Below are 20,622 nucleotides of genomic sequence, written 5' to 3'. Positions count from 1 at the left end.
TAGGTCAATATTTGCAGTAGTAGAAGTACTGAGTTCTATTTATACAGCTTTCATTGAATATTTGAAATACAGTAATTATTAAAAAGTAATAATATCCTCAAAATGATTTAATGTAGAGGAAAACATGAAAAAATAATCATTTTCTACTGAGATATATTTTCTAAACAGGAATTTCCTAATAATCTTTTCTCTTGGAGAAAATTATATTTCTTAGAAGAATAGGTTGAAGACCAAATTGTCAATAGAAACGCTATTTTCAAGTAGAAATTACTTTGACAGCTCCCATTATTGAGTTGCACTCTTATTCTGAAATAAAGTCTATATAATATCAATTATTTGTGTTCCCACAAGGCTGGGTGGGACTATGTTTTCTAGAAAAATATTAAAAATTGCTATAAGAGTTAATCAATTTCTTTTTCTTGATGAGAATAGAGATCTAGACTGTTTGAAATGCTCAAGAGATAAGTTCTTGAGTTCTCGACAATAAGTCAAATTCTTGGAATAGCTCGTTCCAAACTTCAACTATTGAGTGAATCAATACGGTAGCTGATAGAAACGGTCAATTTTGTGATTTCTAATCTTTCGTCAAGTAAAATCTTTCCCTCTTCTTCAGAGGAGCTTCATGTAGAATTCCCGTTCAAATTTGGCTCTAGGACCGGTGAGAAATATTTCCAATAAAGCATTCATAATGACTGATGGTTGTTGGCAACTGCCGAAGTTCATGGAGAGGAGCGTAATGGAAGGTGTAACTTGTGTGGAGTGAGTTGACGAATGATGCTAACTGCCGGTGAGTTCGATGTTGTGTGAGTGTGTGTAGGCGTGTGTGTTCACATCCCCAATGTCTAGTTGGGGTACCGAAGAGACGGCTGATGAGTTGAGAAGGGCCCAAGGGAAGGTGGCGATAGCCAGTCAGTCTATTCTACTCGACAGTGGAAAGACTAGCGCAGTAATTATTGCAGCAGACGGTGTTATTTGGCCCCGTCTCGGCCTGTTTACTAGGACAGCAGCAGGTGAACAGACCATTAGTATTAATTTGTCTGCCTCCTGTGAGCAGGCCGATGTGGTCTCCAGCACCGTAAGATGCGTTATTGGAATGTTAGTTAATGCTTTCCGCGAGTGATGAATGTGCTCGCAGGGTTTCATCAGTGTAATCGCTATAGTTGCGTTCTCCTTCCCCGTGGGCGTCTCTGACTCCTAGGCCCTTTCATCCACACACATCACCAGTCTAGAGATTACTACTGCATGCACTTCCTGCTTCCCTATTTCTGGCTAAATCAATATTGCGCTTGTCTGACGAATTGAAGGGGGAACTTCAATTGATATGCGAGTGAGGGAAATAACCGTTTATCAAGCTGCATTGACATTCGTTACGAACGGAATTTGGATGCGTACAATCAAATAATGTATGAAGATTGATCGATCAATTAAAATACAGCGTTACATTATTATTTAATTTTCTCATACTGTCACTCTTTACTCTTTATTTAGTATAATAGTCATACTTTAATTCATCATATATATCATCAGAATTGGATGAGTTGAATATTATACGTTCTACAAGAAAATACTCTACATAAATAGAACTGGCCTGATATCGTAAAATTTGTCCTTTCGCACGCTTAGAAAATTTGCTTTGTAATTATTGATCTCTTAGGAAATCCATTTATGTACTTCTTCTGAATCGATATTTTTTATATTACACTTGAATCATACTTCCTCTTGATACGGATATGAATTAAGTCTTCAATATTTCAAAGCATTACTATTCATGTTGGCACACAAGTTACCTCAGGTAGACGTAACCCACAGTTTTCTTCAGTATCCAGGTACTTGAGAGCTGTTGAATTGAATTTGAAGCCCTCAATTGGTTGAACTAGGTGGTATGTGATGTGGGTTATTGATCGTATCTAAGATTGGGAACAGTTTTATGTAAGTTGTAGGTAGAAGGAGCCCCTGAGCGCCGCGCTCAACTGAGTCAGGATTGGTGCAAGTAGTGCAGCATCTATCTATCGAGAGCAAAGTGTTGCCGACCAAAGAAGTTGAGCGCTAACAGAATTCTGATGTGCTGTCGGTTGGCCAAGTTGACCCAGTGGGTAATTGACTTCAATGTGCTCCCCCCTCCCACCTCCCAGTGTTCCCAGCCCGATTTCCCACAAGACTACCACCATAGTTTGTTTGCTTGTTTCTCTTCACTTCAAGTTGGCCGCTTTGCATCTTGTTAGACTAACGTAAAGGAGCTTATCCAGCATTGGCTTTGGTGGTCGAACGCCGTTAGATACATTTTATCTTTCTGGAGTTGCTGACAGCAGTTTCAGCCGATGGATTGGATTTATTTTTCTGCTATAAGTTGCTAACTGTAGTTTAATCCTAGTTTGTGAGAGAACATGTACAACTGCTAGTTACTTTGTTTTGATCGCCGATTTGCTCCAAGTCACGCCCTAAGCTCGAATCTAGGAGATCCACATGAGTTTTCAACTTTGTTCAAGATACTCCTCCTCAATCTCGAAATAAGAGTTTCTAGATGAACACCATGTTGATAGATAGTAATTATTATTGCAGGAGCAATCATCAATCATGTACTCAGATGAAAGAATGTAGATAAATTTTTTATCAATGCATTGTCGTCGTTTTTTTTTCATTTCATTCCTTTTTATTTTTTTCTCTGTTTTTGGTCATTCCATCTCATTATTTCTCTTTTTTGAGCATCCTTGCTCTGAAAATATAAATGTCATGATTGTCATCTCAGAGATGAAGTTAGTTATTATTTCAGTGTCTTTGATCAGAAAAATATGAAATTGCTCAGAAAAATAGAATTTTATGTCAATCTCCGACCATATCGAACTTGTAAGAATTTTACTTTGTATAGCGACTGAAAATCTCATAGCAATACATTTTTGGTGACCTCAAACCAGGAGAAACATGAGTGATTGACAGGTCTTCTGTTCAAATTTCCAAATCAATGCTCAATCAGCGTGAGTAAATCGTTTCGAGCACTTGCGAGAGCTCATACAATGCTAATAACATGAATGCCTCGACACATTGATTAGCTGTCATTAATGTTTTTTCCAGTGCGACCGATCAACTTGGCGCTGTCGGGTATTGACAAGCACGTCATTCAGGGTGAGAAGGTGAAGCTGCACTGCATTGTCAGGGGGGCGAGACCGCCGGCCAACATCACCTGGTACAATGGTACCGAACCCCTGCCACAGGCTATCAGCGAATCATCAGTTCAGGTATGCTACAATAATTATCAAAATTAATATTATTTACCTGAATTCGATTCACAAATCGATGGTTATGATGAATTATGAATTGATGAAAAAAAGGTTTACTTGTAACTTGTGTTTTCATATTGTGCAAAATGTTTGCAGCGATATATCTTTTTGAAAAAATGAATACCGAATCAATAGATTCCATAGAAAATTAATAGATTTTCCACTCTAAAATGCTTGTGTTTTGTAATCACTTGGAAGTGAACTCGTTGATATCTTAACTTTTCCATCCACCAGTATTGTTGTAATTATCCATGCACAAGTCTAGGACTAAAGTTTGCATAATAATCTACAAAAACATGTCACGGGAAAACTATGAAATGTATTTTTATGGTGATTAGTTTCTGAACTACCCAGCTTCGTCAAAAATAATAACTAAAAAATTGAACATTTTTAGCTACCGGTAGTTTGAACGATAATAATTATCATTCTCTTTTAGTCACTTTTACTATGAAAGATATCAAGACTGAGTATCCGAATAGACAAATAACTAGTTAGCCTTTTAGAAGAAAGGCCTTTGTTTCAGCTATTATTTAATGATTAATTCAATTAAGCCACAAAGTCTTCATTCTACAGCTATCGCACGATCTCTGCCAGACACTCTTGTACCAACTTATACTTTCTAATAGCTTCTCCCCTCACCGCATCCAAATTTTCCTAAAACTACACTCATTCTTTCCCCATTTCCTTAGGGTCTCTCGCATCCCTTAACTTTCGCCTTAATTCAATGTCTTTGAAACTGAATAAGAGGCCACTAGTTTGAAGAGCACTTTGGCGAGGTGTCGGCGATGGGGTGGATGAGAGGCTTTCAGCGACATGTGGTGCCCCACTCTGACGTCATATGTCACTGCGGCGGCGGCGTATAATGTCCATGTCGTTTGATCGTGCCGCCGCCTCTCCTTACTCCCAACTGATTATCATTTTTTGCTCGTTTAATAATGATAATAATGACGAGGGAGTTTCAGTGAACGACGGTAACGATCTGTCGTTATTAACCTCTCCTCGAAGAAAAAGAAGGAGTAATCGGGAGTTTGTGGAGAGAAAGTAAGGCAGAGAAGGAGATTGTGGCGCTTCAAGGATGCTGCGGCATTTGCCGTGAAACGCGGCTGGCTCTCCTTCATTTCCGGGCTTTGATGCCCCACCGCCCCTCACCCAGTGTCAAGGGGGGAGCTCGCGACCCCTGCATCATTATTTTACCCCGTCGGGGAAATGTTAATTCATTATATCAAGATCCGACCCGGCACCGGTAAAAGCTTTCCTGAGTATTATAGGAGGAGGAGTAGTGGCACGAAAGCATCATGATTGAGGAAGGGTCGCCGCCAGCAGGAAAACAGACTCGCAGCAAGATGAAGAAGAGTAAGTGACAAAAGTAGAATTTGAGCTGAATTTTTATTCCCAACTTCCTGATTGGAAACTTGCCGACTGCGCGTTCGCTGGAAGTGTGGGTATCATTTAATAACCACCGACACCTCCATTCCACTTCCTCCCCTTCATTTTGTTCCACCTCTGTCGACCCTTGTCAATTTTTTCACCGTTCCATTTCCACGTTCGAGGCAAAAATCTTTTAATTATTCAGATATTCGTACCCTCATGTGAGAAGTTACAACTTCTTGTAATTTCCCACCTGTCACTCAAATAATGAGCACAGCAGCGATTTTACCAGCAGCTCAACGTTTTCTCCACTTTCCATTTCGCAATCAGCAACATGACTCTAAATTCATTAAGGCCACACACTGCACTCCACTCTCCCATGAGTCATATATTCGTTTCTGTGTCACTTGATCATCAAGAGTACTCCGACTCCATTCCCTAGAAACTCGAGATGCTTCACATAGCCTACTACTTGAATGTTTCCACGAAAAGATTTCAAGGCTCAAAACTCTTGAGACTGGTATGTTTTCCCTTATTCGATTTCATGAAAAGCTCCTGGTGAACTATTTGAGTGCTATGATTTTATTCCATATTAAAATCATCTGATTCCTAGACGGAAGGTCTCATTCCTGTAATTATTTCGATCATTATACTTCATCATATCTATCATATAACTACATAGATCATATAACTTCAAAAAGAACGCCATTTGGTCGACGGAATGAGAGTTTTGTCAGACCTAGAGCTCCTTGTGGTGAATTTGAACTTGCAACATTATCAAGGAATTTAGAATGAATTTAAAAAGAATGAAAAATACAATTATTGATCATTCACTTATCACTAAGGTTTCCGATTTTTTAAATGTGACAGTGATTGTATCTTACGTCACATGAACGGGAAGGGGCCTTTTGCAGGCGAGAATGATGTTCATTCGAGCACTGCAAAAGACATTCACGTCCAAGTAACGTTCACTATTTTCTGTCATAATAATCCAAAAAAGAGTAATTGAGAAATAGAAAACATTACCTGCTTGTGCTGAAGCTACTACATGCATTCTATAAACATAACCTAGTTCACAAATTCCGAATCAGGAATTCTGTGGAAGTTGACAAAACTCCCACCTGGAGCGCTGAAGGTAGTTTTTTGTAGCAGTTTTACTGTTCCTAATTCGGAACTAGGAAACATACTCGATTGTGAAGAAAACATATGGTTTCATTACAGTAGATTATGCTGTAATGAGAATCAAATGTCTATTTTTTCTACGATCAGCTGTTTACTGGCTTGATTTCATGGATATAGAACAGCTGAAATTCAATGACTATGACAAAAATATTTTTTCCTCCACCTACTATCAAAAGTCTCATTTTACACCCTGGAATCGAATACTAAAGTACTACTTTTTCCTCCCATGGGACTAAAAATAATTCCCAGCGGGAAAAGTGATCACTTTTACTCCCAAGGGAGTAAAAATAAACCCATAAGATTAACAAGGGAAGAAGTCCGACAACGCCGCGATTGAAGAATGAGGAATGTGGCAACACTGTCGTGGTCGGTAGAGGAAAAGTAAAAGAGCTCTATTTCGATCTTTGGAATATTTTAGCTCTAGGAAATAAGTAGCTCTATTTCGATTGTTAGGTTATGTTCAACCGTTGGTGGATATGAAAAAGTACACACCTCTAACGTCATCGGCATCTCTACGAGAGCGTTCATCTAAAGGTACGTTTTCGTTTATGCGAACTTTTCCGCAGTCGACGACGGCAAGCATTGTTGACATTGTTGACACTCCAACTAGGCCTATGCCAGTGGCTGCAACGCACCAGTTTCAATCCAGTTCTGTTCTATCAACCCCGAACACGGTCTTTCAAAATTGTGATGGGTGCACAATAACAATAAACAATTACTATCAGAAGTAGGCTTTTACACTATCAACAATCATCTCTATCAACAATCATCATCTATACTATAAACTATAAACTATCTATATATAATAGTTAATACGCGACATGGAATTTTGTGACTCATAAGGAAACTATAAACTATCAACTATCAACTATCAACTAGCAACTATCAACAAATTATTATCAGAGGTGAGCTAAATTTTGTTTTTAAAAAAATAGTGTGAAAGCATGAAGATGTAGTAAAATTATTCATTGTTATAGGTATTGGTGTAGGTGGAGGAAAAATGTTGTGTGCATCACGGGAGTAAAGTACTTATTCTCCCTCAGGGAAATTGTCGCCCTCGGCTACGCCATCGGGCGACAACAGTTTCCCTCAGGGAGAAAAAGTTGCACTTTAGTCCCTAGATGCACAAATAACTATTTCGCCCCACTTGGATGTAATGAGCTGGTTTACGTGCGTCATATGGAGGCCGAAAGTGATTGTTTTCTGACCAGGCCGGTAAACTTTTTACGGCCCTAGGGCTGTAAAATAACCTTGAAGTCAGCTGATTCTGATTTGATGTGAACGTGTTTACAAAATAGTTTATGAAACGGAATCAGTTTATGCTTCTAGAATTGAATAAAGTTTTTGCAATAAGATACTATCATTTTATTTGGATGAATGAAATACAAATGAGATATTATAAACTATTCAAATTCAATTTTCAGAGTATAATAGAATCTAACCTCAAACCTCCTAGTACAGCGTTTATCACGGAACATGGTGGATAAACGGAATCATTTTATGCTTCTAGAATTCAATAGAGTATTATGTAATAATGTACTATCATTTTATTTGGATGAATAAAATACAGATAAGATATAATATATTATAAACTATTCAAATAATTCGATTTTCAGAGTAGGATAGAACTTCTAACCTAAACTTTCGTTGACATTCAGATTGGCCAAATTTCAAGTGTGCTAAAACAGCTGATCAAAAACTTTTCATTATTTGTGTTTATCATTCAATAATTAAAACATTTATAATAATATCATCTTATTGTCATTTGGAAGAATAAAAAGTATAAACTCAACCTCTTACATAATTGAACATAATCTTTTAGGTTATTTAGACAAATCAGAATAAAAAATAAAAATACTTGGACGATTTCTTGATATTCAGATTACCTCGGATTTGCTAGAGCTATGACCTTCCACTTTTGCTTTCGGAAGTGCTTATAATAGACAATTATTCTCATATATATATTGTTTATTTTCCTGTGTGGCGAAAAATAACGTTCTCACCATGGGCAAAAATGTTTTTCCGGCTCTCAATCTTTTCTAGTCCTCGGCCTACGGCCTCGGACTTGAAAACCGACTTCGAGCCAGAAAAGTCTCATTTTCGGCCCTAGGTGCGAAATATACTATTTCGCCACACTTGGATGTAATGAGCTGGTTTACATGCGTCATATGGAGGCCGAAAGTGATTGTTTTCCGACCAGGCCGGTAAAACTTTACGGCCCTAGGGCTGTAAAATGACCATGAATAACAGCTGATCGTGTCCGATCTCACAAAAATCATAGAGATAATCTCATAACGACTGTAATAATCTATATAATTATGTATCGTGAATCGCGGTATCATGTCTATAATATATTTTATGAATTACTGTTTCATAATTTCATATTTATTATTGTGTTTTTGATATCAAACAATAGAATACGATGATATCTCCATAGCCTCAACAATATAATGTTGGCTGCAATGTCCATTGTCAGAAAGGTACGTATCGCAAGTATTTAAAAGTGAAGAATCGAATTTGAAATCAAAGTACAATAATTGTATCAATATTTAAAAGTGAGGTAGAGTAATAATTGTTTCTTTTTTATTATCGAATTCCACTTCTTAATGCAATACAATCAACAATAATAATAGGAAAATACAGCAGAGATCTAAAGTTCAAGGTAAGCCTACTGGTGAAACTCAGCCTTGACTGAAAAATTGCTAGTAATTTTTCCGTACTTCATTATTAAAACTTTTAGATAATTTTTCTTCAATATCAAACCATATAGAGAAAACATTAGGCCCACTCAAGATTGAATCTTCGAATGTTTTCTCTATGATTTAACTATTTTCAGATCAATATTTTGTTGTGAAAATGCCGGCAAACCGGCTTAAAGTTTGCCGCTATACACTATATTATAGTAGCCTACATACGTTACCTGACTTACAGGCCTCTAAGATCAACATTACCCAATGGCCGAGAGCATAAAGGCGTAATACATCAAGGCTCAGTGAATTACAAACATGATCTAGGTTCGAACCTCGGTCAGTGACATTTTTTTTTGTCGATGAATATTTCGACTTTTATTAGCTATTTTTTATATTAGTTACCGTAATTTAAATTTCAATCAATTTTTTAGATATATTTTGAGACAAAACTGTGAAATATGCAATTATATTAATTTTGTAATCACATTATTTCAAAATAGTAATGAAAATTCTATTCATCCATCTATCCATGAGATATTGCACCAGGCGCAAAGCGCGAGCTATAAAAATTCAAACAATTATTCGAAATATTAATAGTATAAAAATATTGTCACTATTGTAAATTATTAATTAGTAATATTGAAATTAATTGACAGTGAAAGTTGTCATAACCAAGATTCAAACTATCAAAATAGGCTGTTTGAATTTTATTTATTTTTTAATTTCTTATATATTGGGAAGTTTTTTTTTGGTGTGGCGAAAAATAGCGTTCGCACCATGGGCAAAAATGTATTTCTGGCTCTCAATCTTTTCTAGTCCTCGGCCTACGGCCTCGGACTTAAAAACCGATTTCGAGCCGGAAATATCTCATTTTCGGCCCTAGGTGCGAAATATACTATTTTGTCATGGTCATTCAATCTGAGATGTTTTCCATGCTTGAAATCAAGCCGGTAAACAGCTGTTTGCAGGACAAATAAACATCTGATTCTCATTACAGCATACTCTACTGTAATGAAACCATATGTTTTCTTCACAGTCGAGTATGTTTTCAAGTTCCGAAATAGGAACAGCAAAACTGCTACAAAAGAGCACCTTCAGCGCTCCAGGTGGAAGTTTTGTCAACTTCCAAAAAATTCCTGATTCGGAATTTGTAAACTAGGTTATGTTTATAGAATGCATATAGTAACTTCAGCACAAGCAGGTAATGTTTTCTATTTCTCAATTATTCTTCTTTAGATTATTATGATAAAAAATAATGTATACTACTTGGACGTCAATTTCTTTTGCAGTGCTCAAATGAACATCATTCTCGCCTGCAAAAGGCCCCTTCCCGTCCTTGTGACGTAAGATACTATAATCTGCATAATTTGTCAGCCAGCTCATCAGTAATTTCTAATTTATCAAAACTCAACTTGAAAAGTTGAAGGGAAGAGTATACTGAATATATTATAAGTATTTCCCCGTTCATGGTCCTTCTAAATAATAGATTTGAATCTTGAAATATGGTTGATTTGCTGAGAGAATCATCACTATCAATAAGTTATGGTGTGGACAGTTTATAATAACAGCATTGATGAAAGAGCGAATATATTGGAACGATTTGCAAATCCCATTCCCCCTTCAACCTGTCAGGAAGTTTCAAGCTTGATAGTCAAGGGAAGACATTGTTGCGAGTTTCGGGAAAGAGAGGGTGGCGACAGGAGGGGCTGCTTAATCCAATAGAGGATGAGCTTGTAGGAGAGCCGTATAAGTGACTATGTGATGGAGGAGGGTACTTGGGCTCCTTAACTACTCCCATACTCCCATACATACACCTGACTACGGTCATAACCCTAGCTAGTCAACATATTATTCATCTTTCTTACCTAAATTTCTATTCCACAGCCGCCCCAACTTTTTTCCTTATCTACCCTGTCTTTTTCATTTTTTTCAAATGCAAACTGCATAATTTTACTGTCATTCATTCAATAATTCATCAGCGAAGTACGATTAAGATTTGTTGGACTTGTATGATGCATTCCCCAAAACTAATGGGTTCTCATTCTTATATTGTCAACAAAATTTTCGCTGTATTATTCATTGATATATTTCTATACCGTATAATCATATTTCATCAAATTCCACCAATCCTGACGAATTTCCATTTTCAAATTGAACTCAATTGGAAAATTCTTGAGTACAGATAAATAGTGAAAATTCTCTACAAGGAATGATCGAATAAGAATAAAATTCAATGTCACTAAACTATCAACATCTTTTATCCTGCATGGAAAATTGTGAAGCAATAAATCAACTCACCCATGAAGTGGCTTCAATCATAATGGGATTGATGTGATTATGATCATTATTCTTTCAAGTCCGTCATCTGTGGTATCCATATAAATATGGTATATCCATCATGTGGTATTCAATATACCCATCTTCTACAGTATTATCCCATTCCTATCTCTTATAACGAACCATTTTATAAAATCATCTCTGATCTAAGTGGTTATTTCAGAATCTTTTCCCATCAAGTCCATTAAAAGAATGGTTTCTCCGTTTTTCTATCGAAATATGACAGTCACTTCATGAATAAGTAACTCAATATTATCATGCACATTTATCTGGAAATGCCTGTGTGAATACTGTACAACATCTCATATACAGAACCTTGCAAGTCATGTTGTTCTTTCTCATTTTCCTGACGGACGTTTTGTTCAGCTCCTGTCACTCAAGCATCATATTAATAATTTTTGTTTGGTCTCCGAAGCGTCTGTTGGAGTGGTTCGTTCCTAATCCTCCCAAGCGACTATAGCTGTCCCACTCTTGGATTACAAGATCTCTGGCAAGGCAGGCTCACATCACTCGTCTTTCTTGGAATTTGTTCCATCTGAAAACCTCTTCAACTTGCAGTCGTATCCACATTTTATGAAATTCTGACAAGTTTTGCTACAGCGTGGTGTGTTTCTAAACATATCATTCTACATCTACTCTCCATCTTGTAGGTATTAAAAGAGATATCATATTTCCATTGTCCAAATTGAAAAATCCATTATATATTTGAGCAAGTAAATTAGGTTCTCCAATAATGTATTCAAGAGAGGTGGAATACGAAAAGATCTCCTTTAAAATTGCCGAAAGATTGTCTCAGCATCTTGTCTAATCCTGCTGGTCTCATTATGATCTTTCAGTAAATTCATCCACTCAAATCATAAATTCAGGAAAAACTATTATCTCCAATCAGTTCAAAATCTTATGTATTCAATGATACTACTAGATTGAATGATTTTCACTCGCATAACTTGAACGGCAGGGAAAAGAAGTTAATATTCTGGGTGATTTGGTCGTGATAGATATGCTTCCTCCATTCACTTGATAAACTTAATACAGAAGCAGTTAGGGTTTTAAAAAATGGATAACAATTTTTTTTAATCTTCGTCTTTGAAAATTAAATTATGTACGTAGCAGCCCTTCTCAGGTAGATGCTGTAATCTAAAACTCTCAAATTACTCTGTGTTGAAGTTTCATTGAGATTTTAATTATTCGGAATATTGGTGCTTAATTATCGAAAATATCTTCCGTGATCCCGCTTGAAGGTTCAGTTTTTTAACCTATTAAATGCAGTCAGTCGAGAATCTGAACAATCTGATCAAAGTCTACATCGAACAAGAGCCATTTAGATAATCACAAACCCTGGTTGGGAGAACAATATTACTAAACTGGATTGTGTTCCATTATTCCAAAGTATTAATTACAAAAGTTTCATTAACTCCACAAATCATGGCATACGTATCCCATCATCTTTTTTAATGGACATCATCAAAGAGAAATCCTGATACAAATCAAACAATCAACATAAATAGTCAGTTCCATACATTGGAAATGCATTTCTTGCCATTACCCTTATTCATTATTTTTGTAATAGGGATCGGTTTTAATTTTTTTATCACGAAAAAGATTTAATTAGTAGCTCAAGGCGATCAATCTATCATGCACACATATATTCATCACTTGATCAAATTGATAAACATACTTATTACTCAGCATTCGACCCAAATTAAGTTAATTAATTTCTGAATTTGCAGACATTCACGTTCTGCGTTTGCAGACATTCATGATGCTCTCTGAGAAACGTACAAAAGTTTTCATTGTATATACGAATCGTATTACTTGTTCGATGGAAATAATTCATTCCAAGAATATCAATTCCATCTATTGCAGAAACTGTGATTCTACGAATGAAGCCAAACTCATTTTGTAGAGTTATTTGTATAATAATATTTATCAGAAAATCATCTCAGTTCACAAGAAATATGTCAATTTTGTTACATTGGTCTTTATCAATTTCATATAAATATTTTGGTTTCGTTTTGCATTGAGCTGATTATGAAGTAGTAGAGCTATTCATGTTAATGATGTAGTTTCAATCAATTGTATTTGAAAATACTACTGTTGACAAATTGGATACTTCTTACTATTGTATTCTTTTGAAAATTTGTAGGCCTAGGATATTTTCATCATCCATATTCCAAATGTAAATGATTCATTATTCCCTCTTTTTTATTCTTTTAAATAAGGGAAAAAATCAAAACATTCTTAAGCTGGGTTCACACCAGAGTTAATAACAATAGTTATTTGTGCATCTAGGGACTAAAGTGCAACTTTTTCTCCCTGAGGGAAACTGTTGTCGCCCGATGGCGTAGCCGAGGCGACAATTTCCCTGAGGAGAATAAGTACTTTAGTCCCGTGATGCACACAACATTTTTCCTCCACCTACACCAATACCTATAACAATGAATAATTTGTATATTGAATAATTAAATAAAAGTTCGCATAAACGAAAACGTACCTTTAGATGAACGCTCTCGTAGAGATGCCGATGACGTTAGAGGTGTGTACTTTTTCATATCCACGTTAGAGGTGTGTACTTTTTCATATCCACCAACGGTTGAACATAACCTAACAATCGAAATAGAGCTACTTATTCCTAGAGCTAAAATATTCCAAAGATCGAAATAGAGCTCTTTTAGCACACTTGAAATTTGGACAATATGAATGTCAACAATGCTTGCCGTCGTCGACTGCGGAAAAGTTCGCATAAACGAAAACGTACCTTTAGATGAACGCTCTCGTAGAGATGCCGATGACGTTAGAGGTGTGTACTTTTTCATATCCACCAACGGTTGAACATAACCTAACAATCGAAATAGAGCTACTTATTTCCTAGAGCTAAAATATTCCAAAGATCGAAATAGAGCTCTTTTACTTTTCCTCTACCGACCACGACAGTGTTGCCACATTCCTCATTCTTCAATCGCGGCGTTGTCGGACTTCTTCCCATGTTAATCTTATGGGTTTATTTTTACTCCCTTGGGAGTAGAAGTGATCACTTTTCCCGCTGGGAATTATTTTTAGTCCCATGGGAGGAAAAGTAGTACTTTAGTATTCCAGGGTGTAAAATGAGACTTTTGATAGTAGGTGGAGGAAAAAGTATTTTTCAAATTTTTGTTATTAACTGATGTTAATGACAAAAGTCATTAACATTATATGTTAGTAAAATTTTCATCAATGACAAGGAATTTTCTGTTAAAAACGAGTTATTAACTTTTATTAAGATAAATTTTTGACGATTCAGTCAAGTTAATAACTTTTTGTTAATAACTTACTAACTCTAGTGTGAATATCCATTGCAGCTTAAATATCACAACATTTTTTAGATGAGACTTCATCAATTTAATATTGGCCTGTATTTGGGATAACCGATTCTCAGGTAAACATTGTGGAATTGATTAACTGTACCTCTGAAACTTTTTCACCATTTGGATTCTTTCCTATAATTAGAAGAAAAATGATGTTTCCCTAATAATAGCCGTACATGCAATCTCTTCAATTGAACTCTAGCGTTTGTTCAGTACAGTTTATGTTGAAGCACTTACACAGATTAGTTCTTTCAAATGCGAACAAGCGCCATTTGAAGCGAACGATCCGCGGAATCCCACTCAACTTGGCTGCGCTTTGTAACAAACTTGCTGGATCCGACGAGAACAGGTAGTTAGTAACACGGAATACCGAATTCAGACCTCTGCATGATTGAATTAAAAAACTATTTCCCGCCTAGTTTCCGTACGGATCGATGCCGTCTCGACAATCAATAGTCAATGTACAGTCAACTTTTAATTTGTTTTCCAGTAGCAATCAACTTGGCTCGTTCGACTCTTTTGTAACTAGTATTATGGATGTTTAGTCTACAAACTAACTTCAGCCGTCTGAGCTGGCAATAAACTTCCTCAACATGGTATTCGCTAATGATATCCTGACATGCTTTTCAAATACGCTTTCCTATTTTTTTTTCATCCCCTTTTCACCCGGAATCATAGTTAATTCATGGCTTTGCAGATAATTTGCATGTGGCCTGAAGCTTGTACACAAAAACAAGAAATAATCAGTAGGCAGATGCTCTCCTTTTCAAAATGAATCTGTATGCATATTAGAGATGGATTATAACATTTTCATGAGAAGTTTTCAAACTCCTCCAAGAGCATTCACTATGCATGAGTGCTCTCGACCTAATATAAAATCAAAGATGAGCATCACCAATTTTAATCACAGCTTATAGCTTTAACGAATCCAGATTTTTTCCTCCTAGAAAATAATTTAGTGGCTTCCTAATGAAATTTGAACTTGATATGCTAATTCCAATTAATGACAAATAAAAACTTATTCCTCGGTTCTTTTTCTCTGAGTAGCATTACAGATTGAAATATCTAGTGCAGACACAGTGTTTAACAAGTCGTATTTCCATGTTTTTCTATTAAAACTCTCTCAATTTGTTCAATTGCCATGGAAGCCATATGAACTTCATAGGCCAATTCGAATTGATCAAAAATGAAATCGTATTCCTCAGTTTTTTATCTCTGAGTAGTATTTTAGATTGGAATATCTAGAGCAGACCCCTCAATCATTTCTTCTATCCAGTAGTCAATATTCCACCCACATTCTTCAAATTCATTGATACTCAGACGAAAAATAGTAAAAGCGCCATGAAGACGTCCATGAAAATTTCCAAATGATGCTTATTGAGAGAAACGCTTTTGTATTGATAGTCGTTGAAACTTGAGGCAGAGAATTTTCCTGAGTCAGGTAAAATAAGCGTTTGAATAAAGAGGAAGACTTTGTACAGAGTTTCAGTTTACTGTTTTGGGTCTGTAGTGATACTGTGGAGATTTCGGTTTATATGGTTGGAGTTGGCGTAAGTTGGAGAGGAGAATTATAAAGATAGTTTGAAAGTTGGGCGGTGGTGGCGGCGTTTGAGCCATCAGTCGTCGAAAGATATAAAAACCAGTGACGAGTTGGTGTTGGGAGTTGAGAACGAGTAAAACGTCTTTATTTGCAGGCGCTCACTTGGTAGTTTTCAAGCGTGCAATAAATAAGCATTTCGGCTTTGAACACCTGGACTATTCAGGACGACTGAGGAGCAGACTGCGAGTCCCCGGCCGACCCGGAAAAGAAGGATACTTCATGGAGCTATTTGAAAAGTTTCCACGTACTTATTGCAAATCTTTATTGTGCTGCATAAAGTCCTAGCCGTCTTCGTTTAGTGCCTCCTTACCTGCCAAACTGCGTCGTCTTTCTCACTCACACTCTTCTCTGTAGCTCTCACTTCTACTCGGCTTTCTCATTGCAATCTCACTTTCTCTGTTCATCTCACCACCCCATCGTGTCGGCTTCTCGTTATACCTGAAAACTTTCAAGCTCTCTCGCTTATCTCACACACCTTTCTCTTCCATGTACTTGACTCTCTTCCTTCCTTCTTTATTTCACTCCTTCGTCCTTCCCTCTCTTCCCTTGCTAACCCTGTACAACGTGAACGAGTGTTTGAATGTTATTTTTCATTGCTTGCAGAATAACATCATATTGTTTCTGATTCATGTAAAATAGCCTACTCAAAAATCCAATAGATATTTGATGAGTAACTGATCAGAATCACTTCTACAGGTTTAATCTGCCTCTTTCTGGATTAAACTTCTGCGGATAATCTATCTTTATACTCTGTAGTTCCAGAGTTCTATTTTTTTACTTTTTCTGTTTTTTTTTCACAACCTTCAATTTTTCAGTGCGATTATTATTTTTTTGAGACATCAACTGATATTTTTGAGTATTTTGATGTTTAAAGTATTCTATTGTGCCTAGAATTCACATCGTTGATAGCGTGCGAGTTATATTATTACCGTACAATTGGTACGTACAGTATTCAAATTGAAACAAGACAATATGAAAGAAGTTGATTATAATATTTGTCTATGATGTCTTCCATCTTCTCAAATTTTAATTGTTGATAAATTGTGTAGTACATTACTCTTGATCGTTGATATGTGATATTTAATCACCAATGCACTTAAGAATGATGAATGAGCATGTAAGGAAAAATAATGATTCATTTAAGAACTCTGAAAGACGACAACCCCAATATCTTCAAACATTCAGAAATGTTGACTTATTGTGAAACTATTTCGCTTTGTTTGGAAAACATTGAAAAGTCTGTAATAACGCCAAGAAATAGAAGAGGATTCATTAATATCATGATCAGAAGTCGATATCCGCTAAGTAATCAACTCAAATCACTCATTAGCAAGTTGATTTTGATTTCCAAAATCAGCAAATTTAGAAAATATAAATAACTTTAATACCATGGATCATTATGGATAGAAATTGTAAGGCAATTTTCTTCGAAGTGAATTGGCAAGATCTTCAAAATCATTATTTTGGAAAATGTTAAATCTCGGAGCACTATGTACATGTAGTGCTTCCCTTAGAAAAACTTGATAGGATAAGGGATATGATTAATGCACTCATGGAAAACTGAATTTTCCAAATGGGATCTGAGTTTTGTGAAACAGTTTGCCAAGTACCATATTATAATACATAATATACATCACATAATATTGAGATAGTCGTGAGTGGTTGGAACTGATAAGAGTGAAGCATCATACTCAACTATTCAATTGCTACTTGCGTAGTTGGAATGGCATTCATTTACGACCCAGTGCTTTCATCTGTATTGAGCTGCTCAGATGGTTGAATGCTCAACTGCCATTGGCGCTCAGTCACTGTCAAGTGCTTCCAATAATTTTATCCATTTCAGAAACTCTGGTATGTATGAGTAGCAAATGTCGAAAGCCTTCTATCAACGGTTGGATGATTTAGAATGATAATGAATTCTAGTGGAACGAGAATACATCATTCACTGATTGAAACAGCGAAAAAGCTTCAGACTGTCTGATTGCAATAGAAAAAAGCTTCGGAAAATTCCGTTTCAGAATCAAGCATATCAATAAAAGTGTTTTGCATTTTATTTTCAATACTGCTCATTTGAATGTATGTATTTTGAAAAAGCTTCACTTGATCTCTTGAACATAGTCATAGTCATAGTCAAAGTCATAGTCATATCCACACATCATCAATGAAAAATTATGTAATATTGTAAAATTTTATTCTCTGTCTATAGCTTCTATCATTTTTTACTGTTTTCTTTAAAATGTAAACCCTCGTTTGTCATTATTATGAAAATATTAATATTGAAACATAATTCTGTGGCTTGGTGCAAGAACTATGTCAAAATACCAACTTTCTCACAAATCAACTTGAAAGTTCACCTTGGTTTTTTTCGAACTAAAGCATTTCGATAAGGAAATGCGAGTGCTAGAAGTGCAGAAGTCGACATTGGTAGTTCTGGCACGGAGTATGAATGGCAATCCAAAAACATATGTCTTCATTGGTAGTTTTGACACTCTGAGAGTGGAACTAAATCATGACATTGATTCAATAACTTTTTATTGCTTTGAGATAGATGTATTAAACTCACTTTTGGAAAAAACTGACATTGGTAGTTTTTACACCAAGCCACAGAATTATACTAAGGAATATAATTATATGCTTATAAGCCAAGCTTTCATTACTCTTCGATATCTCAAACTAATTTTTCATTGTGCTTTATACTAAACTACTAACCCAATTCTTCTTGCAATTCATTTTCATGCTGCTTCTACAGAAAAGAGTGCCTAATACCACAGTGGTGATTGCTGTAAGTACTGAACAGTCAATTTTTAAATCGAGCTTGTTGAATGTAAGAGATAGTAGCATTGTATTTATTTATTACCTCACCTTCAGTATTTACATATCAAATTAGCATGAATTTCTATGTTTAATTCTCTAATATCAGGGCACCGAGCTTCGCTCGTTATTTATTTATTGACTTTTGATATACCGAACACAATCCTTTAAAATGATTGGGAAAGTACTAACAGGCACAGCCCAAAACTGTTTCTTTCCCGAATTTTGATTTATACACTATAAATAGTCCAAAAAGTAGGTTATGTTCCATACACTTGAATTCGGGTTTAATTTTCTGTTCAAAAATTTGAAAACAAAACATTTATAATTTAGATTATATACAAACCAAATTGAATAACAAAATAACACCCCAGTTGAAATTGTCAAATAATGATCAACTTTGAAAATTATTATATACTCCAGTTTAGGAGGATTATCATGCCATGTCAACAAATCAGATTTATGTTGATCAAATCGATTAAATTGTCTAGCTAGATAAAATTTCTCGCTGATTGATTATGATTACACAGCTGAAAATAATTCTGTCTCTCTCCCACACAGGCACACGCATCTTCTGTTATCGAGAGACGACTGAATTATCATATGTCTTCCAAGGTTGAATTATCCTTATCACATACTCACTCGCTCACTCACTTTTTTACTATCCACAGCTATTTCAGCCAAGGATGAATTATCCTTTTAATGTCGTTCAGCGAGTTTTCCAATGAATGAGACCTAGTGCAATCAAATCTTTATATCATAAACAAACCTAGTCTACTATGTTCCAAATTTCGTGAAAAACGTTAGAGCCGTTTTCGAGTTCCGTAAAACATGAATAACCAGATATAAAAATAACCAGATATAGAAATAGCCAGATATAAAAAATAACCAGATATATAGATACAGAAATTTCCCACTTAATATAATAGGATGATCTAGGAATAAGTATAGTCTCGGGCCTGTGTCGGTTTTCATCCCTGAAAATACAAGAACATGTACAAATACTGACTTTCCAATATCACTAGTCACTTCCACATGAATAAAAACGATTCAACTAGAAAAAGGGTTCAAGGACCGTGATTCTCATCCTAAATACACCATGACTATTATTACTTCTCTATTCATTTTCCACATGGAATAATATTATACAGTACTAGCCGTCAGAGTCGTACACCGTACAACCGTCTACTCGGAGTCTTACAATATTTCAAATCCTCTGAACCAAATACACTCTAGACAATTTCTCTCATTTTCATTATCTTATGATCTGGTCGAGAAAAATTATCTTTGTAAAATACTAAGAAACTTTGTTGATATCCTTTGCTCTTGGAATTTGATATTAGAAGTATCACGATTCTGAGAGTTCGCCACCATTCTAAGAACAATGACAAATTAAAGATGGAGTTTAATTTAAAGCTGTCACAGCTCAGTTTTTGTGATTGTGTGAACAGAGTCATCTCTTTGAGCAACAGCTCAATCAGTTAAACGTTTACACGTTCCGAGAAAAGGACATGATGTTAGCACCGTACAGTCTCCCAAATCACTCTTTCAAAGGATTCAGATTCTCTTCTTTGTCCGGTTCCAAACATGGAGAACAATGGACGTCTCTTTCCATCCTCTGCTTGTTCTGTAAAGTGTGAATCTGTGAATATCACCTGTCCTGTATGTCAGAATGGCTTGATCGATACCTTTGAAGATTCTTCCCTATCGGACTTCATTCCCACTTGGATACCTTTTTGAAATCAACTCTGATTACTTTCATTCCTTCTATTTGTTTCATGTGATTGATTTGCTATGCTACTGTAATTTATATCAATGCTATCAGATTTTAAATCTCCTCTGTCCTGATCTGAACTCAGATCCCAGCTCAGATTCAATTACGTTCATTTGAATTGTTCTCTTCTCTACATATGAAACTGTTATTTTAGGAGACTCAATCATGCGTTTTATATTGGAAGCAAAATCTAAATTTCGGTATTTTCTTTGAAGAATGAATGTACTATTAATGTAGTAAC

The 20,622-nt window shown here is 35.8% G+C and overlaps 1 protein-coding gene across 1 annotated transcript in view; it reads left to right on the top strand.

Annotated features, from left to right (window-relative positions):
- The window catches only part of LOC111055569, a 548,424-nt gene that overhangs the window by 420,692 nt on the left and 107,110 nt on the right, over positions 1–20,622 (top strand). Inside the window, exons 6-7 of the mRNA XM_039422878.1 lie at positions 3,070–3,233; positions 18,546–18,578. Coding sequence (XP_039278812.1) covers positions 3,070–3,233; positions 18,546–18,578 — 197 coding nt within the window. The remainder of the gene's footprint in view (positions 1–3,069; positions 3,234–18,545; positions 18,579–20,622) is intronic.

The sequence above is a fragment of the Nilaparvata lugens genome, chromosome 3 (genome assembly GCF_014356525.2).
Source record: "Nilaparvata lugens isolate BPH chromosome 3, ASM1435652v1, whole genome shotgun sequence".
In the NCBI taxonomy this organism is placed as follows: Eukaryota; Metazoa; Arthropoda; class Insecta; order Hemiptera; family Delphacidae; genus Nilaparvata; species Nilaparvata lugens.
The sequence above is the reverse complement of the archived record's forward strand: the minus strand, read 5'-3'. Positions and strand labels throughout refer to the sequence as shown.